At 42.6% G+C, this 25,691-nt stretch overlaps 1 protein-coding gene across 4 annotated transcripts in view; it reads right to left on the bottom strand.

Annotated features, from left to right (window-relative positions):
* The window catches only part of LOC106562892 (pro-neuregulin-1, membrane-bound isoform), a 104,176-nt gene extending 83,816 nt beyond the window's left edge, over positions 1-20,360 (bottom strand). For 2 of the 4 annotated variants that reach the window (XM_045689827.1, XM_014127963.2), the window contains exon 1: positions 18,757-20,357. In XM_045689827.1, coding sequence (XP_045545783.1) covers positions 18,757-19,483 — 727 coding nt within the window. In that variant the 5' untranslated portion in view covers positions 19,484-20,357. Of the gene's footprint in view, positions 1-18,756 lie in introns of all 4 variants that reach the window. The other 2 variants (XM_045689829.1, XM_045689826.1) reach the window with 2 other exon arrangements.
* Positions 20,361-25,691: the final 5,331 nt, after the last annotated feature.

Raw genomic sequence — 25,691 nt, 5'->3', positions numbered from 1 at the left:
TGGCACGAAGCATGTAGGAATAATCCATGGCCCGGCATCTGTAGAGATAATTCATGGTAAGAAGCCTCCAGTGATGATCCTTGGCGCGGAACCTGTAGAGATGATCCATGGCACGGAGCCAGCAGCAACGGTCACTAGTCCGGAACCTATTATGACGCCTCCCAGTCCGGAGCCTCCGGCGATGCTCCTCAGTCCGGAGCCTCCAGCGATGCGCTTCAGTCCGGAGCCTCCAGCGGCGGTCCGCAGCCCGGAGCCTCCAGCGGCGGTCCGCAGCCCGGAGCCTCCAGCAATGATCTACAGTTCGGTTCCTTCGACGACGATCCACGGTCAGGTGGTAATAAAGCAGAAGGATCAGCGGGTGGAGCAGGAAGTACGCCCCGACCCGAAGCCTCCTCCTATGCTGGAGGTTAAGGTTAAGGTTATGTGGACTGCATTTGAGCCGCCATAGACAATTATCACCCCCCCTACCCTCCCTTTAGTTTTTTTGTTTTTTGGGGGGGTTTGTTGCATTCGGAGTCTGCACCTTTGGGGGGGTACTGTCACGTCCTGACCCTAGTAAGATGTAATTTTCTATAGTAGAGTAGGTCAGGGCGTGACAGGGGGTGTTTTTCTATTTCTATGTTTGTGTTCTAGGTTTTCTATTTCTATGTTGTTTTTTTGGGGTTGATCTCCAATTGGAGGCAGCTGGTCCTCGTTGCCTCTGATTGGAGATCATATTTAAGTAGGGGTTTTTCTTCCTGGGTTTTTGTGGGTAGTTTTCCGTTTTGTCCGTAGTATCTGACGGAACTGTTTGGACATTTTGTTGTCTTCTGTTTTAAGTGTATTCATTAAAGGAAATATGAGCACTTCACACGCCGCGCCTTGGTCCCCTTTATACGACCCATGTTACATGTTGTGAATTGTTAGATACTACTGCACTCTTTCTGCTACACCCGCAATAACATCTGATGAATATGTGACCAATAAAATTAGATATTATTTGATTTGAATGAAGTATATGGATAAATTGTAAAAACACAACCATACTAATTTAACAAGTGCTCTTGTTATTTCCTCATGTAGAATAATGAGAATCATATTCCAGTCAGCACCCCAGTTTACTTGACACAACTGTGGGAAGCATTGGACTCTACATGGGCCAGCATCCCTATGGAACGCTTTCGGCACCTTGTAGAGTCCTTCCCCCAGACGAATTGAGGCTGTTCTGAGGGCAAAGGGGGTTGCAACTGAATATTAGTTTTGTACACAGTGTAAATGGCATCCACACTTCAAAACAAGGACTTCAAGGATCTTTGAAGAGTTAAGAAACGAGCGCCTTTTTTAACTTATTTTTATTTTACCAGGTAAGTTGACTGAGAACACATTCTCATTTCCAGTAATGACCTGGGGAATAGTTACAGGGGAGAGGAGGGGGATGAATGAGCCAACTGGAAGCCTGTAAACAAAGAGAATAGAGTCCTCCAGAGGAGTGTTCAGATGGTTACTAATGGCATCGGGGAGACTTTTAATTGCAGTGTCTTCTCCACAGTTGTTGTGGGCACAGAGGCGATTCGTATGTGGAATTAGCGAGGAGCTAATCAACAAGGTGGGAAAGAGCCTAGCAGAGCACAGTAGAAGTGGGAAGACTGGGCGTCACACACGATATTAACCTTGATTGTTTGTCTTGCTCTGTCTACACAGCTATCCTGTAATGACAAATAAGAGGACACACCAACCATTATGGTGAGCAGGGGGCTATTACTCAGAAAGGGCCTGTTGTTGAATGCCACTTACAGGTGTGTCAGAATTGCCGGAGAAACGTCGCTTCTCGACAGGTTCTGCCAAGCATATCTAATGCTACTTTAAATTTTATCGCAATTATAAACCTTGAATCTGCATTTCAAACAAGCAGACTGAGTGATTCAGGCTCGCGAGTGGCTCTGCATCTCAGTGCAAGCCGCATCACTACAGTCCGTGGTTCAAATCCAGGCTGTATCTCATCCGGCCGTGATTGGGAGTCCCATAGGGCATCGCACAATTGGCCCAGTATCGTCCAGGTTTGGTCGGGATAGGCTGTCATTGTAAATAAGAATTTGTTCTTAACTGACTTGTCTAGTTAAATAAAGGTGTAATAATAATAATAATTCACCCACTCAGCTTCTCTGACAGGGGGATAGATGGGGGAGAGAGAGGAGGAAGCGTGTGAAAGATGTGTGTGTGAGAGAGATGTTTTCATTGATGGAGTTTCCATAATCGACTACCCTAGTGGTTTTTACTGTCTCACTATAAGCACTGATAATGTTACTCCTCATGGCCGACCACATTTATTGGCATTTTAATGTCTTATTCTTTATTGTGGCACTGCAGCGGATGAAAACGCATCGATATTTTGGCATCTTTTTGTCAGAGAGGGCATTTCATACTAGCTCTCGGTGAGACTTTATGGTGCAGTAGAATATATGTCTATTCCCTAGCTGGCTGTTTTATGATTGCCAAAACACTTCAATATTGTGTGGAGTAGTACAGCAGTCATGTAAGAACTGTATTAAGGTTCGGGATGTGCAGGGGGACTATGTGGGAAGGGACATGTTCAAATTGGCATATGAGGCAGTAATGAAACTGACATGATACTTTGGGCTGTTGGTCAGTGTCCAATACAACAAATGGACACTGGCCATTAAGTGAACGTTATTTATAATAAGAGTTACATGGAGAAAATCAGACCTCTCTGAAATGAAAATGGATGGCCCTCCCTTCAGCAAAATAAATGTAACCTAAACCCACCCTGAACACTTTAAAAAAACAAGTGACCCTCCCCTATACCCCAAATAATAATTAAAGCAGAGTGGAAAGCAGAGAATATGCTTACCGTTTACCCTCACTTCTTGGAGAGATATGCCATTTTAAAAACTGTTTTTTTTTGTCCTGTAAAAATGACATGGCAACGCAGGACTTTTGATTGCACACAGGGCTGCGGGATAGAAATTTGTGTTTTCTTACCTTTATTTAACTAGGCAAGTCAGTTAAGAACACATTCTTGTTTACAATGACAGCCTAGGAACAGTGAGTTTACTTCCTTGTTCAGGAGCAGAACGACAGATTTATACCGTGTCAGCTCGGGGATTCGATCTAACAACCTTTTGGTTACTAGCCCAACGCTCTAACAACTAGGCTACCTGCCGCTGGGTTCACAGACCACTGTGGACAAGAATAGGGTTGGAAACATCTCCTTTATATTAAAACCATTGCATGAATTTATCATCGTATTTGCAGGTCCAGAAAAAATTGCCTTTTATAAACATTTCATGCAATTCTACGTAATTTTACATATTAGCAGAATATTTTTTAATACCACACAAATTACCTAAATTACAGGCTAAGACTGGACAGAGACATAGGCCTGTGTTCATCTTATCATATTTCTCCAATGCCAAACCAGTGTTTTTGTTGTTTGCAACGAAACTGTCCCTGTTAACAAATAATTAAATCTGAGCCGTCATTAGGAATCTGAGCATGGTACTTTCAAAAGTTAGACCTACCTTTCCACCCCAGACAGAGAGTAGGCCTACTGACGCAGAAAAATGCGAGCTTTAACTCCTGGTTTCTCTTCTTCCATGGCTTAACCCAATGATAGAAGGTCACAAGTATTTCCCTGAAAGCTGTCTGGGTTTAAACATCTTCTATTGTACATAAAGTGGACAACTTAATGAATTGAAAGTGACAGAATTAGATTACTTCCCAAGCAAAGTCCATTCTTTGTATCCTCGGCTATAGAAGGTTGTAGCTCAGCCTATGAATGTCAAAGAAACTAAACAATTATATCCCACTATACATCGGAGTCACGTCTTTCCCCGGTATTTTACTTCGTGTTTTGAGCATAAAACATCATTGACCAAAGCGCTGTTTATAACCGTCATCGATAAAAGACAATACCGTGCAGCCGTATTCATTGACCTGGCCAAGGCTTTCGACTCTGTCAATCACCACATTCTTATCGGCAGACTCAACAGCCATGGTTTCTCAAAAGACTGCCTCGCCCGGTTCACCAACTACTTCTCAGACAGAGTTCGATGTGTCAACTTGGATGGCCTGTTGTCTGGACCTCTGGCAGTCTCTATGGGGGTGCCACAGGGTTCAATTCTCAGGCCGACTCTTTTCTCTGTATATATTAATGATGTCGCTCTTGCTGCTGGTGATTCTCTGATCCACCTCTACGGAGACAACACCATTCTGTATACTTCTGGCCCTCCTTTGGACACTGTGTTAACAACCTCCAAACGAGCTTCAATGCCAGTAAAATGCAAGTAAAACTAAATGCATGCTCTTCAACCGATCACTGCCCGCACCTGCCCGCCTGTCTAGCATCACTACTCTGGACGGTTCTGACTTAGAATATGTGGACAACTACAAATACCTAGGTGTATGGTTAGACTGTAAACTCTCCTTCCAGACTCACATTAAGCATCTCCAATCCAAAATTCAATCTAGAATCAGCTTCCTATTTCACAACAAAGCATCCTTCACTCATGTTGCCAAACATACCCTTGTAAAACTGACTATCTTACCGATCCTCGACTTCGGCGATGTCATTTACAAAATAGCCTCCAACACTCTACTCAGCAAATTGGATGCAGTCTATCACATTGCCATCCGTTTTGTCACCTAAGCCCCATATACAACCCACCACTGCGACCTGTATGCTCTCATTCGCTGGCCCTCGCTTCATATTCGTTGCCAAACTCACTGGCTCCAGGTCATCTATAAGTCTTTGCTAGGTAAAGCCCCGCCTTATCTCAGCTCACTGGTCACCATAGCAGCACCCACCCATAGCACGCGCTCCAACAGATATATTTCACTGGTCATCCCCAAAGCCAACTCCCCCTTTGGCCGCCTTGCCTTCCAGTTCTCTGCTGCCAATGACTGGAACGAATTGCAAAAATCACTGAAGCTGGAGACTCATATATCCCCCTCACTAACTTTAAGCATCAGCTGTCAGAGCAGCTTACCGATCATTGCACCGGTATGCAGCCCATCTGTAAATAGTCCACCCAACTACCTCATCCCTATATTGTTTTAGTTTTTTTGCTCCTTTGCACCCCAGTATCTCTACTTGCACATTCATCTTCTGCACATCTATCACTCCAGTGTTAAATTGCTAAATTGTAATTATTTCGCCACTATGGTCTATTTATTGCCTTACCTCCCTAATCTTACTTTATTTGCACACACTGTATATAGACTTTCTATTGTGTTATTGACTGTACGTTTATTTATGTGTAACTCTGTGTTGTTTGTCGCACTGCTTTGCTTTATCTTGGCCAGGTCACAGTTGTAAATGAGAACTTGTTCTCAAAAAATGTTTTAATTATATAATCAAATGTTTTATTTTCTTCAAACTCTTGAGCTAACAATTGGTAGGCCTGTGCCTTTTTCCATTTTCTTTAATAAAAGGTAGTCCTATGGCATACCCTCTCATACCCGTTAAATTCGAGTCCTGGTTTTAACTGAACAGCCCTTCACTAACATGGAGGTAGGCTCTATTTAAAGAGTTGTGGTTGGAGGAATTGGCAGACAAATCTATGGATATAGCAGCCTATAGCCTAATTTCTCCTGTCAAACAGGTAGGCTTACCTCTTATTTATTAAATAGGAAGAAATAGGCTCCAACACAAAGGGTTAGTATTAGTAAAGTCTACGGTTGAAATGAATTATGCCTACTCAAATTGGCCTACTTTCAGCACCATGAGCTGTCCATTTTTTGATTGCTTCAAGTTTCAGCACCACAATGTAAATTACTTAAATCTGAATTATTGTGAGGTCAATAACTCTGATAAATACATCATGGGCAAGAAACATTGTTTTATTAAAATCAATTAGAGGAGTAGCAAGCTATCAAAGTTGACCTCTGTCCTCCTCATCGTCACACTCTCATCTTCAAACTGAACAGAACATAGGCTATAGACTAGTCGGTGTTTTGGAATAGACCTAATCCCCCCCAAAATCTGAATAATTATTTGACTCTCCTCCTGAACTGCCTCTGTAGGCAGTTAAACTGCACTGTCGGTTAGGGGCTCGTAAGTAAGCATTTCACAGTAAGGTCTACACCTTTTGTATTCAGCGCATGTGACTAATAACATTTGATTTGATGTAATGCAGCCCAGTTTTATTTAGACCATCCCAGCAGCGCAAAAGACTAGGAAGTACATTTTCGTAGAAATATGACTTGTGCTTCTCCGAGCATGCACTTTGTAGCCTCTCAGAGATGAGGGGCGGCATCGGGCACACATCGATATATAGCCTAATAAGCAATTAATTCTAAAACACTGAGAAATATTGACATTTCATCAATTACAAATTACATGACACTCCCCTGGACTACATCAAAAAACACTAAACCCTCCCCTTGACTGAAATTGAAAAAGCATGACCCTCCAGGTACCATTTCTGTCAATTTCAATCCATCTCTTACGGTGGCACTCCACAACTGAGCCATTGTCTCTTACTGGCAACACGGAAGGTGGAAATACAAGTACTGTAGTCTGAATCAAAGGTTATGAAAGGTTATGACAAAGGTACAGTGATGTAGCTTTTCCATTTCCTTTTTGTTGAGTCGCTGATAGAGCCTATATCTTCCGGCCAAGGCTTTGGTGTTACATATCAGGACCATGTTCCACTCTGTGACAATCAAAATTCCTTCAGAAGCTATGACTTTGAGTACATTGGAATACAATTGATTTAGGATGCCGATCCAAGCACTTGTTTTACCATTGGTTCATATAATGATTGACAGGTGAGATAAGTAGTAAGGATTGGCTAAGGACCTCAAATTCTTAACCATTTGATTAGCTTTAACAGCTTCTTTATCATGAACTTCACCTCAGAGAGAAAAAAGGGTTTGGTGAAAGCCCAGAATCTAATCTTTACAGTTACATGAGAGGTGAACCCTAAAAATATCCAGGGGAAACTTTGAACAGATCTGTCCTAAATACAATCTCTTCCTGCCAGACACAGTTGGTTTTAAACCCTCTTCTAGCTGATCTCTGTATTATTTATTTAGGATAGACACCGCATATTTTTCAAATCGGAGATTCTGACAACACCTCAGAGCAAGAAAGCCTTTTCTATCTGTGAGCTAAAAAGGCACTCAGGGTTGAGGATAGGTATTTATGGGGTTACCTAGGGTTCAGCGCTGGGGCCAACCTGATGGCTCATCATTAGGTAATGGACCTTATTTGATAAACGGCACAAGCGATGCACTTTCATCACCAAAAGGAACCAATGATTTAAGTGGATCATTCTCAAATTCTGCACTGTACTCTGGCATCTGTTGACATATGAATGATCTTAAATAGGTTAGGTTAAAAATTATCTACACATTTTCTGAAGTAGAATTCTGTGCTCATTTGATTTGTACCGACGTCAGCCAAACCTGAAGGTTTCTAAATGGCCAGACACAGAATAGGAAGGACTTGGAAGACACACTGTTTTTGAATTTGCTGAGTCACTAAATGGGGACAAAGGAACGCACACAGAGCCATTACAGTAATCCATTTTGAATGGAAAAACAGAATTGCGGTGGTACCTTAATCAATGGCAAAACATTTTAGCCTAATTAAATTAGAGACTGTCGCCTCAGCTGGCCTTTCGTCATAATGATAATGAACCCCTTGGCCCCATTCAAATGCTCCTTATCGCTAACCGGTTGAAGAGTAAACATTATGGTCCTTGTTTCATTAAAATAAAACTTCCTTAATTGATTTCCAAATTAAATGATGGCCTACTGTCTCGGAACGTTTGTCAGAATCAACCACTGGACCATCAAACACAATAGATAAAACCCAGCTGATTGAGTCAAAGTAAACCAGTGATGTCTTAATCCGCTTGTTGGCTATTATCGCAAGTTGCATAGTCAAAGGGATTTTACTTTGTATTGGTTGCGAGGCTATTCGTCATGGGAGGGTTTATCACACCTTCAGCCTGTGATGTCAGGGCGGCATCTGGCCAAAGGGACAGAGGGTTGTGTCAGTCGCTGCATGGATTTCTTTCTAATGCATTCCATGGCATCCCACAAGACCTGGCCATATAATCTTATTATACTGAACAAAAATATAAACTCAACATGTTAAGTGCTGGTCCCATTTTTCATGAGCTCAAATAAAAGATACCAGAAATGTTCCATAGGCACAAAAAGCTTATTTCTCTCATGTTTAGTGCACAAATTTGTTTACATCCCGGTTAGTGAGCATTTCTCCTTTGCCAAGATAATCCATCCACCTGACAGGTGTAGCATATCAAGCACCTGATTAAACAGCATGATCATTACACAGGTGCACCTCATGCTGGGGGCAAAAAAAGGCCACTAAAATGTGCAGTTTGGTCACACAACACAATGCCACAGATGTCTCATGTTTTGAGGAAGCGTGGAATTGGCATGCTGACTCCAAGAAAGTCCACCAGAGCTGTTGCCAGAGAATTTAAGTTTCATTTCTCTACCATAAGCCGCCTACAACGTCATTTTAGAGAATTTGGAAGTACGTCCAACCAGCCTCACAACCGCAGGCCACGTGCAACCACGGCAACCCAGGACATCCACATCCGGCTTCTTCACCTGCAGGATCATCTGAGACCAGCAACCCGGACAGCTGATGAAATTGAGGAGTATTTCTGTCTGTAATAAAGCCCTTTTATGGGGAAATATTCATTCTAATTGGCTGGCCCTGGCTCCCAAGTGGGTGGGTCTATGCCCTCCCAGGCCCACCCATGGAGGCTTGGGCAAGTAGCTGCGGGGGGCAATGCATATAGTCTGGGTAGCCATTTGATTCGCTGTTCAGGAGTCTTATGGCTTCGGAGTAGAAGTTGTTTAGAAGCCTCTTGGACCTAGACTTGGCACTCCGGTACTCTTTGCCGTGTGGTAGCAGAGAGAACAGTCTATGACTAGGGTGGCTGTAGTCTTTGACAATTTCTTGGGTCTTCCTCTGACACCGTCTGGTATAGAGGTCCTGGTTGGCAGGAAGCTTGGCCCTAGTGATGTACAGGGCCGTATGCACTACCCCCTTAGTGCCTTGCAGTTGGAGGCCGAGCAGTTGCCATACCAGGCAGTGATGAAACCAGTCAGGATGCTCTCGATGGTGCAGCTGTAAAACCTTTTGAAGATATGAGGACCCATGCCAAAACTTTTCAGTCTTCTGGGGGGGAATAGGTTTTGTCATGCCCTCTTGATGATTGTCTTGGTGTGCTGTAAGGGCTGTCGTGAGAAGAAGACCAAGGTGCAGCGGAGTTAGTGTTCATCTTTACATTTAATTCAAACAAAGAGAACACTATACAGAAAAACAGGAAAACCGACAGCCAAACAGTACTGACAGGAAACACACTGAACAGAAACAATTACCCACAAAACCCAAAGGAAAAACATGCTCCTTATGTGTGACTCCCAATCAGCAACAACGAGCTTCAGCTGTGCCTGATTGGGAGCCACACACGGCCCAAAACAAAGAAATACAAAAACATAGAGAAAGGAACATAGAACGCCCACCCAATGTAACACCCTGGCCTAACCAAAATAAAGAACAAAAAAACCCTCTATGGCCAGGGCGTTACATGTTCTTGGACCATTTTAGTTTGTTGGTGATGTGGACGCCAAGGAACTTGAAACTCTCAACCTGCTCCACTAAAGCCCCGTCGAGAAGAATGGGGGCATTCACAGTCCTCCTTTTTCTGTAGTCCACAATCATCTCTTTTGTTTTGATCACGTTCAGGGAGAGGTTGTTGACCTTGCACCACACAATCAGGTCTCTGACCTCCTCCCTATAGGCTGTCTCGTCGTTGTTGGTGATCAGGCCTACCACTGTTGTTTCATCGGCAAACTTGATGATGGTGTTGGAGTCGTGCCTGGCCGTGCAGTCATGAGTGAACAGGTAGTACAGGAGGGGACTGAGCACGCACCAATGAGGGGACCCGTGTTGATGATCAGTGTGGCGGACATGTTGTTACCTATCGTTACCACCTGGGTGCGGCCCGTCAGGAAGTCCACGATCCAGTTGCAGAGGGAGGTGTTTAGGCCAAGGGTCCTTAGCTTAGTGATAAGCTTTGAGGGCACTACGGGGTTGAAAACTGAGCTGTAGTCAATGAATAGCATTCTCACATAGGTGTTCCTTTTGTCAAGTTGTGAAAGGGCAGGGTGGAGTGCAATAGAGATTGCATCATTTGTGGATCTGTTGGGGTGGTATGCAAATTGGAGTGGGTCTAGAGTTTCTGTGACAATGGTGTTGATTTGAGCCATGACCAGCATTTCAAAGCATGTCATGGCTACAGACGTGAGTGCTATGGGTCGGTAGTCATTTAGTCAGGTTACCTTAGTGTTCTTGGGCACAGAGACTATGGTGGTCTGCTTGAAACATGTTTGTATTACAGACTCAGACAGGGAGAGAATGAAAATGTCAGTGAGGACACTTGCCAGTTGGTCAGCGCATGCTTGGAGTACACGTCCCGGTAATCCATCTGGCACTGTGGCCTTGTGAATGTTGACCTGTTTAAAGGTCTTACTCACATCGGCTGCGGAGAGCGTGATCACACAGTCATCCGGAACAGCTGGTGCTCTCATTCATGTATCATTGTTACTTGCCTCAAAGCGAGCGTAGAAGTAATTTAGCCTGTCTGGTAGTCTCGTGTCACTGTGCAGCTCTCGGCTGTGCTTCCCTTTGTAGTCTGTAATAGTTTGCAAGCCTTGCCGCAGCCGACGAGCGTCGGAGCCATTGTAGTACAATTCGATCTTTGTCCTGTGTTGATGCTTTGCCTGTTTTATGGTTCGTCGGAGGGCATAGCAGGATTTCTTATAAGCTTCCGGGTGAGAGTCCCGCTTCTTGAAAGTGACAGCTCTACCCTTTAGCACAGTTTGGATGTTGCCTGTAATCCATAGCTTCTGGTTGGGGTATGTTCGTACTGTCATTGTGGGACGACGTCATCGATGCACGCATTGATGAAGCCAGTGACTGATGTGGTGTACTTCTCAATGCCATCGGAAGAATTCCGGAAAATATTCCAATCTGTGCTAGCAAAACAGTCCTGTAGATTAGCATCTGCTTCATCTGACCACTTTTTTTATTGACCGAGTCAAGGGTGCTTCCTGCTTTGTTTTTTGCTTGTAAGCGGGAATCAGGAGGGTATAATTATGGTCAGATTTGCCAAATGGAGGGAAACGGAGAGCTTTGTATGCTTCTCTGCGTGTGGAGTAAAGGTGGTCTAGATTTTTTTCTCTCTGGTTGCACATTTAACATGCTGATAGAAATGTGGTAAAACGGATTTAAGTTTCCCTGCATTAAAGTCGATGGCCACTAGGTGCGCCACCTCTGGATGTGCTTTTTCCTGTTTGCTTATGGCCGTATACAGCTCATTGAGTGCGGTCTTAGTGCCAGCATCGGTTTGTGGGGGTAAATAGACAGCTACGAAGAATACAGATAAACTCTCTAGATAGATAGTGTGGTCTACAGATTGTCATGAGATACTCCACCTCAGGCGAGCAATCCTCGAGACTTCCTGTGATATCGTGCACCAGCGGTTGTTCACAAATATACACAGACCGCCACCCCTTGTCTTACCAGAGGCTTCTGTTCTATCCTGCCGATACAATGTACTGTATAACTCACCAGCTGTATGTTATTCATGTCGTCGTTCAGCCACGACTCGTTGAAACATAAGATATTACAGTTTTTAATGTCCCGTTGGTAGGATATATGTGCTTGTAGTTTATTATCGAGCGATTGTACGTTGGCCAATAGTACCGATTGCAAAAGCAGATTAGCCACTCGTCGCTGGATCCTCACAAGGCAACCCGAACTCCTTCTGTGAAACCTCCGTATCTTTCTCCTGCGAATGACAGGGATGGGGGCCTGTTCGGGTGTCGGGGGTAAATCCCTCTCGTCCGACTCATTAAAGAAAAATGATTCATGCAGTTGCAGGTGAGTAATCGCTGTCCTGATGTCCAGAAGCTCTTTTCGGTCATAAGAGACAGTAGCAGCAGCATTATGTACAAAATGAGTTACAAACAATGTGAAAAAACAAACAAAATAGCATGGTTGGTTCAGAGCTCGTAAAACGGCAACCATCCCCTGCGGCACCATCATCATACTCCTGGTAAAGCAAAAACCAAAATGTGCATCCCTTGGGTTCCCAAGGACCGAGTTTGGGAAATGCTGCATTATTTGGTGAAGCTGTATTCTTACGCAAAATGAAACCACAAAGGTAAATATGTGTGTATTGATTTATGGTGCTGTCAGGTGCTAACTATGTCACCTTGACTGGTTTATTATTGATCTTTACAAGACAATGTGAGAGAAAATATTCAACTAAGTTTTGCTATTGATATCCAATTTTAAGTCAAGGGGAAGGTACAATTAAATCACAGCCTAGATTAAGAAAGAAGAATACTACCATTTCAAAACAAACAATCATAACTCAGGGTCATAGAGAACACAATTAGATTACATTTGAAATCGAGATAAATTTGATCTAGGTAAAATTTCCATTGCAGTCAAAATAATTTAAAAGTAAAGTTATGAAGCTTCTTTCTTGTTATAGAGCTAGGCTTATGCCAACTTATGAACTAGCTCAGTTGAAACAAACTAATGCCCTGGTGCATTGTCAAGGAAAGTTCACTGAAGGAAAATACATCCCATGTCATAGAGGTCATTTTATTAGACCGAGTTCTTCTCAGCCTTCCCTCTTCCAGTTCTTTCACTTCAGCCATAGAATTTTACCTAGATCAAATTTATCTCGATTTCAAATTTAATCTAATTGTGTTCTCTATGACCCTGAGTTATGATTGTTTGTTTTGAAATGGTAGTATTCTTCTTTCTTAATCTAGGCTGTGATTTAATTGTACCTTCCCCTTGACTTAAAATTGGATATCAATAGCAAAACTTAGTTGAATATTTTCTCTCACATTGTCTTGTAAAGATCAATAATAAACCAGTCAAGGTGACATAGTTAGCACCTGACAGCACCATAAATCAATACACACATATTTACCTTTGTGGTTTCATTTTTCGTAAGAATACAGCTTCACCAAATAATGCAGCATTTCCCAAACTCGGTCCTTGGGAACCCAAGGGATGCACATTTTGGTTTTTGCTTTACCAGGAGTATGATGATGGTGCAGCAGGGGATGGTTGCCGTTTTACGAGCTCTGAACCAACCATGCTATTTTGTTTGTTTTTTCACATTGTTTGTAACTCATTTTGTACATAATGCTGCTGCTACTGTCTCTTATGACCGAAAAGAGCTTCTGGACATCAGGACAGCGATTACTCACCTGCAACTGCATGAATAATTTTTCTTTAATGAGTCGGACGAGAGGGATTTACCCCCGACACCCGAACAGGCCCCCATCCCTGTCATTCGCAGGAGAAAGATACGGAGGTTTCACGGAAGGAGTTCGGGTTGCCTTGTGAGGATCCAGCGACGAGTGGCTAATCTGCCTTTGCAATCGGTACTATTGGCCAACGTACAATCGCTCGATAATAAACTACAAGCACATATATCCTACCAACGGGACATTAAAAACTGTAATAATTAAAGATAAAAAGAGATTGTACATTTTCCCCCTTTTTGTTCCCCTTCGACCTCCTTCCTCCCGTCCCCCCTCATAATGCCTCCAAACACATTTAAAAAAGGGAAAGTCCTTGAGTTACATGTCAGAAAACAAAACAAAAGTATACAATAATGTTACTTCAATACAAGCCAAAATGTAATAGCCTAACAATGTCAGGTGATTAGGTGATCTTATAGGCCTATATAGCAGTAACCTCAAGGGGTGGGGGTGGGGCCAAGAATACTAATCTGGAGGAAGTGTTTGGAGCTGTTCAAAATAGCATATCATCGAGTCCCAGGTGGAATACAATTAGGTGGTTGACCCTCGAATGGTATACATAATTTTTTCAAATTTTAGGAACAGCATCAGATCTTTGAGCCAAAGAGAGGCTAAGGGAGGATCAATAGATTTTTAACCCTTTAAAATCCTTCTGCTGGCTAACAGGGAGGCAAAGGTCAGAGAAGGATTGTTTTTTTGGTACTCCAAAAATAGCAATTTCTGCACTAGGCTGCAACTTTAAATCAAATGCTTCAGAAAGGGTTTTAAATATAGTGAACCAATAGTCTGCCAGATGAGGAAAGGACCAGAACATGTGGGTCAAGTCCGCCAAGAAGCTTTTACACCTGTCACATGTACCATAAATATTACCTTAGACTGTATAAGGCTGAGCCGGGCACAAGAGTAGCTTCCATTTAAACTAAGTAAGGCACTATTCCAGACTTTAGCAGTGATCTCTCCACCAAGTTCCTTTTCCCATTCAGATCGGATTTTAACAGAATAATTTACAACGCCAGTTTTAAATAATTTGAACTCAAATATTAACAGTGGCACTCAATAGTCGATCAGTTACATCCTCCATTGGCTTTAACAAACGCAAATAGCCAAATAAAATGCTTCTGTTGGCCAAGACTTCGGGCCCATGGGTTGTGTTATGGGCGCGCTCCATGCCACGCTCCCTCAGCCACACTGCGCAAATGTGTCCACGACCACAGGGAGTAAAATATGATACTCAGGCACAGCACGACCACAAAGACTACAGCAGGGAACGCACTCCACAAACACGAAGGCCAAAATATTCCAATGTCAGAGTCTTGGTTGAAGCGAAAGCTAAATATATCCAAACACCCACTCAATCAAACAAATGCATTACAGTCACATGAAAGCAAATGCAAACAAGAAATGTACCCGAGTCAAACTCTGAGATTGTAGCATTAGTAAATAGTCTATACAGACTTGCTAATGCCAACTTAGTTCAAACAAAACATAACAAACCCATGTTGGCTATTTAACATGTGTTAATAGTGCCAGCTAAGCTAGACAGCTAGCCACTTTTACTTACATGGATACAGGTCTTTGTTCAGTTGATTCTAGATGTAGCTAGCTAGGTGTCCATATGTCAAGCTATATCTCAGCTAGCTAGCCACTAGAAATGGTAGAGAAGTGTTCAGATAAATCCACCGCCACATTCAAATAACCCAGTCAGTGCTTGAGCACTCAGGTTTTTGTTGTGCATGCTAGCAAGTCAGCCAAATGTCCCTGTTGTCTGAAATCTTCTCAGCCAAGTGAAGACGTAATAAAGATTTCCCTGGGTGCTCCTGGAGTTAAGCAATCATCTTGTTACATTGTAAAAATACATTTCAATATAAATGTGGCGTTAGCTAGCCAGATAGTAAACAGTCAAGTATGTCCAGCCAGCTCGCGCTAGCCAGCCAATTTGATTGTGATGTATTATAGCTAACACTGCCACTAATCTCAGTCAAATAAAACAAAATAAAATAAATCGGTTTCTCCCAGATCAAGAAAAATAAACATTGTTTTCACGTGAAAAGTAATATCTAAGTGGATGTCATGAAAATCAGTCCATTGCCAGCCACATATTCCTCCCGCCATGGCTAGCCAGCTGGGTCGCTTCTTCTATCAACTTTACTCTTCGTGCCAGACATAGAATGCTTTAGCCTCGGCCAGTGTGTCAAAAATTAGGGTCTCTCCCTCGCAAAAGACACAAAGACGGGCAGGGTGTAGGAACTGAAACTTTATCCCCTTCTTGTAGAGACAGGTTTTTAGGTTCTTGAATTCAGCTCTTTTCTTCATGATATTGGCACTCAGGTCCGGGTAGAATCGTATATCTTGGCCACAGAATTTTGGTTGATGCTCCTTTGCCCAGCACATTGCCCGTTCCTTGTCTCGGTAATGATAAAAGTAGGCCATGATCGCCCTAGGCCGCTCCCCTGAGTTGGGTTTGGGGGTAAGGGATCTGTGCACTCGGTCAAGCTCTGGCGGTTTGTCCTGTTACCCACCAGCATGTCAGAGACAAATTCACTCCAGTCTCAATTCCCTCCATGATGCCAATGATCCAGATGTATTCCCTTCTGGCATAATTCTCCAACAAATCTACCTTGGAAAGTAGAGCTGTGTTGGCCGTTTTCATATGAGAGACAGCTGCCTCTAGCTCAGCAATACGCTTGGTGTTGTCACTGGAGAAACCTTCTAGTGTAGTGAGGCGTCGCCCAAACGTGTTGACCGTTTCTCGAAAGGCGTCAATGGAAGTTTGGAGAGGTGCCAGTGAAGTGCTGAGGAGACAAGCCATATCCTCTTTTAGGCTACTTCTTTGTTTAGCTAGCTCAGCTACAAGTGTGGTCATAGTAAAGGCCTCCAACTCTGCATCAGGGCTGGCCGCGGCAGCCATTTTCGGCATTCGAGTAGTTGGTTCGACCTTCAACGATATGTTGGTTGTAGCAGTTCTTTTTTCTAAAAGAATATAACCAACTGATACATCTACATAAAAACTAACAGAGGCATGTAAAAATAAAGTTTAAATGGGGACCTCTCTCAAACACATCTTCTTCGATCGACCGACCGGAAGTCTCCCAGTATACTACAGTCTATTACAGAATTGTATAGTAAGTACTATAATATTCTATAGTAAACTGTAGTATTTTTTCATGTGGGTAAACGAAATTGGCAAGGGAATTGAAACAATGGAATTAAACATTTCTAAGTTCAACCCAAACTTTAATGAAATGCAAAGTTGATTACTATTAGGAAATACCAATTAGGGAAAAGGAAGCGCATTACAATTTGTGATTAAGAGGGTGCACCAATTGTATTATTGTATGTTACAGTCAACTAGCAAGAGCATGCCATGTACTTGCAACATTGAGTTATTGTTGTATATATCTTTTTTTTTGCAGAACAATTATAGGTGTGTTGTAGGTCGCCGACAACACCAACTGTCTCATACACACATGCAGTCATAGGAATGTCTGACACAACTTTGATAGACCTCTATACAGATTGACATGGCATCCGTATTGGCGTATTCGTTAGCTTCCTTCACATTTTCTAATTTGCTCAATGTGTCAAATAATGCGACAAATCACTATCACGTTCACTGTGCTTCCTGGTTGGACAGCTGACCTGCTCTCTGGGTATTGATTCGGTGTGGGGTTACCAAAGCAGCAGATCGTATTTCCAATTTAAATCCCAAACATTGATCATGCAGCTTAAAAAAGGGGTGAGTATCTTGCCTCACAGCAGCCCTCAATTTGATTAATGAATGCATACGAAGCAAACACACCACCTGTGTCTTTCAATTTCTAAAATGTGCCTCTGTTGTGGTGGAACAAGCCAATAAATTATAAACGTCATCAATGCATGAGTTACGAAAAACTTAAATTGATGTGAGGCATTCATAGTTTCTAAGCGAAGCTGCACATACAGTTCTAAACTTTAATCTGTGCTGATGATTGGCAGATTTCAATGCCAATGCTTTTGTTTTGTCATGGGTGTGTCAAAAACACAAGGAAACCTTCCCATCTCTCTGCTCACTAAACCGAGCACACACGTCAGCTATCAGAGTGCAGGCGTATTAACCAAATATCCTGCCTTTCGAACAGATGGAGATCTATAATCTACTCATCACATCTCCAACAGGCAATTGTCAAGTGTGAATTAATTACACTGAAAGTCTCATTTGCATGAAGAAATGCATCAAGGGCAGGCAGCCACAAAAACCCACAGCTACACCACAAGAGTCAAATACAGATGTAGAATTTTTATTTGATCACTCTTTTGTTGCTGAGAACATTTTGGACTAAAAGTTCAAATCCTGTTGCTGCAAGATTATTTTGTTGAGACAATACTAGTCAAATTAAGATGAGGACAGGTGAGAAAAACATATATGAAATCTTGTAGGGAATGGGGAATAAAGCTGCAAGAGGACAAAAGTCATGGCAGATAGCATTACTGGGATTGGAAGCAATTAGCCTCCAGCAGGCTCTGACATTGAAATGGAGCATTGGCCTGGCAGGAGGAAGTCTCTCTGGCACCACAGCATTTAGTTTTAGGAAGACGTGCATCATCAGCTAATGATTTTTCATATGAAATGGAAATAATGCACGGCTAGCATTGGGGGCCCCTGTGCTTATTTGAAATATGCAGATGGGAACATGTTTTGGTGAAATGCTGAGTGAAATTGACATAACACCATGGTATTAACATGCTTGTGTTTAACTGTATTGAATGTGGTGTGTGGGACTGTAAGGGGCATGTTTATGCCATAGTAGCTAGTTGTTGAGTTTATAGTTGGTTGTTTACTAGTAATAGCCTGTGGTGGTTTCAAAAGGGATTTTGTTTCTTGCGCACAACAAGGTAGGTTGGTAATTCTTCTGAGGTTTAGTCATGGCCACTTGCGCTACACTGCAAGTCACAGCATGTCTGCTTTCAGACAGAGTGCTCAGCAACAGGCATTATCCTTCTCAGCATAGAGTTGCATAATAGGAAAAAAATAAAGTTGTAAAAGCTAAAAAAAAAAAAACACGTAGAAGTAATGGCCTTTTAAGGCTGCGTATTGTACACTGGAGGATTGTATACAAACTATTTCACTGAATCGTATCACATGGAGATCTCCTTTCTGTCTGTACCCAGTATGCTGATGTTTGATTTCAACATCAACTGACAGTAGATTTCCTTCATTTGACTACAATATCTGGTTCCCTTAAAAAAAACATGCTTACCCTAGTGAATATTTGTGAGTTTGTCTTTATCCGACATTAAACTTCAGAATCCTTTCTTGTCTAAACTTCCAAGGCTAATATAACTGAACATATTTACTGAAGATGAGAGTAAAATAAACTGAGAAGAAATGAAAATACCACATGGTTTCATTGGAAATACAAAGTGTGGCGTACTTACAGAATTTAGGGAGAATAACGTCATTAGATTCCACAGTAGTTTGGATGTAGGGGGTTGGTGTTCCCTTGTTCACTGGTTTTGGGATGTTAGGGGGTCCAGGTTGCGTGGGCGGGTCTGTGCGGTACGTCAATGCAGAAGTAGGGGTGTACTGAGTCACTCTGGGGGACTGGGGTACAAAGGGTCCTCCGGTGGGTTTCCCCTCTACTATGACCTCAGGTTGTCCTGTGGTGGTGGTCGTCGGCATGGGGACAGGGGAGGGGTGGGGAAATGACACTGGCAGATCCCGTGTGGGGTCAGAAATGATGATGAAGGGGTTTTGTTCCATGCGATCAGGGTCCAGGTGGGTGGGCGGCTCATACTCAAAGATTCTGTCCACAAAGACCCACTTGAGGCCGGCAGTGCAGAGGGCCAGGCTGAGCAGGCAGGCCAGGATGGGGAGGATGCAGATCTTCTCTGAGCGTAGGCAACTGCGCACCTGTTCCATCTCTATGCACACACAGCAGGTCCCTGCCAAGCCCAATAATCCCAGGGGCCCGGCTCGAACTCCATCGCAATTGTCACCGCCTCCCTCGGTGCCCTCTTCCCCGCCCTCTCCACCTGCCGCAGCCCTCTCCGGCGCCTCCTCGGGGGCTCGTCTAGGATCGGTGCAGGAGTGGGTAAGGGAGGCTGATCCGGGAGGGACAACCAGCCCGGTGGAGGAGTCCTCCGCCTCCACACTCTCCGCCATCCTCCCTCTCTCTCTCTCAGACAGAAGGACCTCTGGACTCAACTCAAAGCACACAGCAGCTGGCTGCGGCGGGTACTGTAAAGTGTGTTGTCCATTATCGGATCGCCATGGTGGGGGTTGGGTGGGAGATGAAGAAGGAGGATGCTTTTCAGAGCCGTGCGAGGTTTACCTTGTTAACGTCTGGTAAATAAACCGATAAGACTTGCGTGACAGGGAGAAAGATTTCTTCACAGGTTCACGCTCTCAGCATTCTCATGGGAAATGTGTTCACAAAACAAGTACCGAAATAGAAGCATCAGATTCAGCACAGCTTAGACGCACAACAAAAGTAGCCCAGAAGACATGATCCAGTTGAGTTCAGTGCAGTTCGCTGGGTGGAATCAGTAGGCGCTCACTCAACTGAGGACTTGAAGAGTGGAGCCAGCTGCTGTGTAAACGCTACGGGCAGGATGTGGCTCTAGCGGCTGGGACAGATCAAGCAGGCACAAGTGGCAGGAGTGGCAGGAGTGACATGCTGTCTGTCTGTGGTGTTCAAGCAGCAGCCGAGAGGGGATGAATCATCTCAGCAGGTCCAGAGAAACAGATCATTAGTGGAGAGAGAGAGAAGCACAATTCGGAAGAATGGCCAAGTCAGGATATTCCCCTTTTCTTCCTCTCCACACCCCTCCTCTCCCCTTTAGCCTCTCTCTCTCTTTTTCTCTCTCTCCCACTCACTCGGTCTCTCTCTTTTTGGTATGTCCACGCACTCTTCGCATCTGCTCCCAGGCTAAACACAAAGCATACAGCTAAACTAGTTTGTACTTGATCCAATTATGAGGAATGGCAACGAATCACAGGCAAGCAGACGGCTCTGGCCTCTCTCTCTTCCTCGCTCTCTCTCTCAACCTCTCAGACTAGACCATTGATTATGCTAATACAAAAATGGGTATGTTTTTTTTGTAAAGGGGTGGGAGCCATTGAAATAGACATATGATCCGTCCCAAGGGGATTGAGCTATTGTTTTATGGCTCTTCCCAGATATCGTCCATCATTTGGCGTGAATGACAATAAAAGGAAAAATCTGTGAAGTAATATTTCCATTAAAATAACCCAATATCAAAACACAATACAATTTTGTCATACTACATGCTTAATTGTTCATACTACAGAGGCACATTTCAGAGCTAGCATGATGTTCTTCTTTTCTCAAAATTCAATATGACACAGATGCATGTTTTGAGCATGTCTGTGTGGAAATAAAAGCTTAGACTTCTGACATTTGGGCAATTCACTCAAAACCAAAAAAGGATTAGGACATAAATGAGCTAAATCTGTCTTAATGTCTTAAATCAAAATGTATTAGCACTAAAAGAGTCTCTTCCCACAGGGAATCCTTAATTTCAGATGGGTAAAACTAATTTCCATAAGACTATTCTTTAGGGAACTACTGTACTTCATACATGTATTAATACACCAAGTTATTCAAAACCATATCTTCATACACGTTACTTTGATGAGTATTTTCACGGTCGGATGAAAAACGTACCCAAATTAAACTGGTTACTACTCTTTCCCAGAAACTAGAATATGTATATTATTAGTAGATGTGGATAGAAAACACTCTGAAGTTTCTAAAACTGTTTGAATGGTGTCTGTGAGTATAACAGAACTCATATGGCATGCAAAAACCTGAGAAAAATTCAACCAGGAAGTTGAGGATCTGAGAATTGTAGTTCTTCTTTCTAGTCCCTTTCGAAACTACAGTTTTTGTGGGGTCACGGTGCACTTTCTAAGGCTTCCATTGGCTGTCAAAAGCCTTCAGAAAGTGGTTTGAGCATTCGCCTGTCACTGGGCAGAGTATAGGAGCTCAGATACTGAGTGAACTGCCTGTGGACAAAGAGATTGGATATGCGCGGTCGGCGAGCACGCTGTGCCTTCTTTTTCTCCTTGAATGAATACGCTTAGAATATTATCGCAATTTTATGTTAAAAATACCATAAAGATTGATTTTAAACAGCGTTTGACATGCTTCTAAGTACGGTAATGGAACATTTTGACTTTTTGTGTCTCGAATTGCGCTCGCGCGTTAGCCTTTGGATAGTGACCTGAACGCACGAACAAAACTGAGGTATTTGTTCATAAATATGGATTATTTAGAACAAAAACAACATTTCTTGTAGAAGTAGCAGTCCTGGGAGTGCATTCTGACAAAGATCAGCAAAGGTAAGAGCATATTTCTAATACTAATTCTGAGTTTAGGTTGCCCCGAACTTGGCGGGTGTCTGTATAGCTTTCTGTGATGGCGAGCTATGTACTCAGAATATTGAAAAATGTGCTTTCTCCGTAAAGCTATTTTAAAATATGACACAGCGGTTGCATAAAGGAGTACTGTATCTATAATTCTTAAATTAATTGTTATGTATTTTGTCAACGTTTATGATGAGTATTTTTGTAAATTCACAGGAAGTTTTTGGTGGGAATACATTTTCTGAACATCACGCGCCAATGTAAAATGCTGATTTGGATATAAATATGAACTTGATCGAACAAATCATACATGTATTGTGTAACATGATGTCCTAGGAGTGTCATCTGATGAAGATCGTCAAAGGTTAGTGCTTCATTTAGCTGTGTTTTGGGTTTTATTGACACATGTCCTTGCTTGGAAAATGGCTGTGTGGTTATTTTGGTCTATGTACTCTCCTAACATAATCTAATGTTTTGCTTTCGCTGTAAAGCCTTTTTGAAATCGGACAATGTGGTTGGATTAAGGAGGAGTGTATCTATAAAATGGTGTAAAATAGTCGTTTGTTTGAGAAATTGAAATTATTGGATTTTTGAGGTTTTGTATTTCGCGCCACGCTGTTCCATTGGATATTGGCTAGGCGTTCCGCCTGTCCTCAACAGGTTTTAAGTTAAGAAACAGTATTGGACGGGCTGAATATCAATAGCGTGTACAATTTCTTGCTAATCCATGGGACACAGAACCAGCTCAGCTTATCATCATTCAGAAGCATAGCTCAGAAATGCACAGCACAATGAATGCTCTATTTACCACAGGAGGTTGGTGGCACTTTAATTGGGGAGGTCTGGCTCGTGGTAATGGCAAGCGGAATCAGTGAAACGGTATCAAATGGTTTTCATGTGTTTGATGCCGTTCCATTCGATCCGTTCCAGCCATTACCATGAGCCGTCCTCCCCTCAGTAGCCTCCACTGCTATTTACTACACCTCTGTAGAAAATCCCTGTCCTGTTTGTCACACGGCCCATGCGTATTTGCTTTGGCCCTCAAATCACATCTGCCACAATGCAAGAGGAGCCGGGATTATTACTGGTCACAAAATCCACACTTTTCATGGCTGGCTTTAAGCACAATATCCTAACGATCCTGAGCAGCACTACAAAGACATCCCCTGGTGAGCTGTTAAGCTCTTCCCCCCCGGTGCTAATAGGCTGGGAGGACAATCCAAAGACTGCTATCTGAGAGAGCAAGCAAGGGGGAGTTTAACCAGGAGGAGGACCAGAGTCAAAAAGGTCCAGTCAATGCCACACTTCCCATTGACAAACAAATTACTCTTTTCAATCATCAAGAGGATTTAATACCGGTAATGGTATCTTTGGGTCAGTACAGTGGCCTCCTGTCAAGTGGCTATTCTCATCCTCTGGATCTGGGTGTCTGTATATTGATATTAAACTTTACAGTACATTTATGCCATTTAAAAGAGAGGTTTGATCAAAAGAGGTATATTTTATTTGATAGCACCTCATGCCTAGGATCAAACACATGGCGTAAAGGCCCAGTGATTTGAATTATGCATGATGAGTCACTGCAAGTAATGGAGAGATATTTGGTATGCAGACAGCTCTGCAAACCAATGGATGTCTATGGAATCATTCATTGCACAGGTGCTGTTATGAAATACATTTAATTTGGCAGGCAGGGATACCTCATCATCTAATACCACAAATTGTCTAGGGGCTCAATAGCTTTCAAGATGATACAGATCATACGATAGAGGAAGGAAGGGGAAGCTAATGTGTGTGACACTGAACAAGAATTAAAGCATGTGCGATGAAAGACACCAGAGGAGAGAATTTTTAATCTGACATCAAACAAGTACAATTTCAAGGATAGTAGTGAACTGTAGTCACATAAATTGAGGACATGATAAAACTTCAGGAATATCTAAAGAGACGAAAATTCCAGGAAATTACTTTGACATACTGAATCCTAAGAACAGACTGGCAGCAGTTGCAGTAAGGTTAAAATCAATTAATTGAATGGAGTCACGTTACCCTAAACCTAGTCAACGTCAAATGGTTAAACCTCTTACATCTAGACGTTCCGCTAGCGGAACACCTGCTCCAATATCCAATGATAGGCGTGGCGCGATTTACAAATTCCTCAAAAATACAAAAACTTCAATTTTTCAAACATATGACTATTTCACAGCATTTTAAAGACAAGACTCTCCTTTATCTAACCACACTGTCCGATTTCAAAAAGGCTTTACAGCGAAAGCAAAACATTAGATTATGTCAGCAGAGTACCCAGCCAGAAATAATCAGACACCCATTTTTCAAGCTAGCATATAATGTCACAAAAACCCAGAAGACAGCTAAATGCAGCACTAACCTTTGATGATCTTCATCAGATGACACACCTAGGACATTATGTTATACAATACATGCATGTTTTGTTCAATCAAGTTCATATTTATATCAAAAAACAGCTTTTTACATTAGCATGTGTCGTTCAGAACTAGCATACCCCTGCAAACTTCCGGGGAATTTACTAACAATTTACTAAATTACCCACGATAAACGTTCACAAAAAGCATAACAATTATTTTAAGAATTATAGATACAGAACTCCTCTATGCACTCGATATGTCCGATTTTAAAATAGCTTTTTGGTGAAAGCACATTTTGCAATATTCTAAGTACATAGCCCAGCCATCACGGGCTAGCTATTGAGACACCCGGCAAGTTTAGCCTTCACCAAAATCAGATTTACTATAACAAAAATGTTATTACCTTTGTTGTCTTCGTCAGAATGCACTCCCAGGACTGCTACTTCAATAACAAATGTTGGTTTGGTCCCAAATAATCCATCGTTATATCCGAATAGCGGCGTTTTGTTCGTGCGTTCCAGAAACTATCCGAAATGGTAAATCAGGGTCGCGCGCATGGCGCAATTCGTGACAAAAAAATTCTAAATATTCCATTACCGTACTTCGAAGCATGTCAACCGCTGTTTAAAATCAATTTTTATGCAATTTATCTCGTAAAAAAGCGATAATATTCCAACCGGGAATCTCCTTTTCGGCAAACAGAGGAAAAATCACAAAGACGGGGGCAACCAGTGCACGCGCCTAAGCCCACAGTCCCTTGATCGGCCACTTGAGAAAGGCGATAATGTGTTTCAGCCTGGGGCTGGGATGACGACATTCTGTTTTTTCCCGGGCTCTGAGAGCCTATGGAAGACGTAGGAAGTGTCACGTTAGAGCAGAGATCCTTTGTAATTGAATGAGATGGCAAAGAAGTTCAAGAAATGGTCAGACAGGCCACTTCCTGTAAAGGAATCTCTCAGGTTTTGACCTGCCATTTGAGTTCTGTTATACTCACAGACACCATTCAAACAGTTTTAGAAACTTTGGAGTGTTTTCTATCCAAAGCCAATAATTATATGCATATTCTAGTTACTGGGCAGGAGTAGTAACCAGATTAAATCGGTTACGTTTTTTATCCAGCCGTGTCAATACAGCCCCCTAGCCCTAACAGGATAACATAAATCTTCAGGGCGTTTTTCAACAAGAGAGCCAATAAGATTCGAGGGGGACGATTGCATTGTGTTTCAAAACGTTTCGAAAGGGGAGGGTAACCAGGGGCGCCGGCGTCATAATGGTGATGGCCCTCTCCGTGTGACCACGTTCCACAGCGTCTCATTCATTCAGTTTTAACAGTAGAAGGCTCAAACCACTTTGTGAAGACTGGGGACATCTAGTGGAAGCAATAGGAAGTGCTCAATGAACCATAGCTCACGGTGTGATTAATAGGCAACGTGATGAAGTTGAGTTCGCAATTCAGAATTCCACTTCCTGTTTCCATCTGTCTCAGGGTTTTGACTGCCATATGAGTTCTGTTATACTCACAGACACCATTCAAACAGTTTTAGAAACTTTAGGGTGTTTTCTATCCACAAGTATTAATTATATGCATATCCTAG

Source organism: Salmo salar, chromosome ssa11, assembly GCF_905237065.1.
Source record: "Salmo salar chromosome ssa11, Ssal_v3.1, whole genome shotgun sequence".
Lineage (NCBI taxonomy): Eukaryota > Metazoa > Chordata > Actinopteri > Salmoniformes > Salmonidae > Salmo > Salmo salar.
This window is presented reverse-complemented; position numbering and strand designations above follow the sequence as displayed.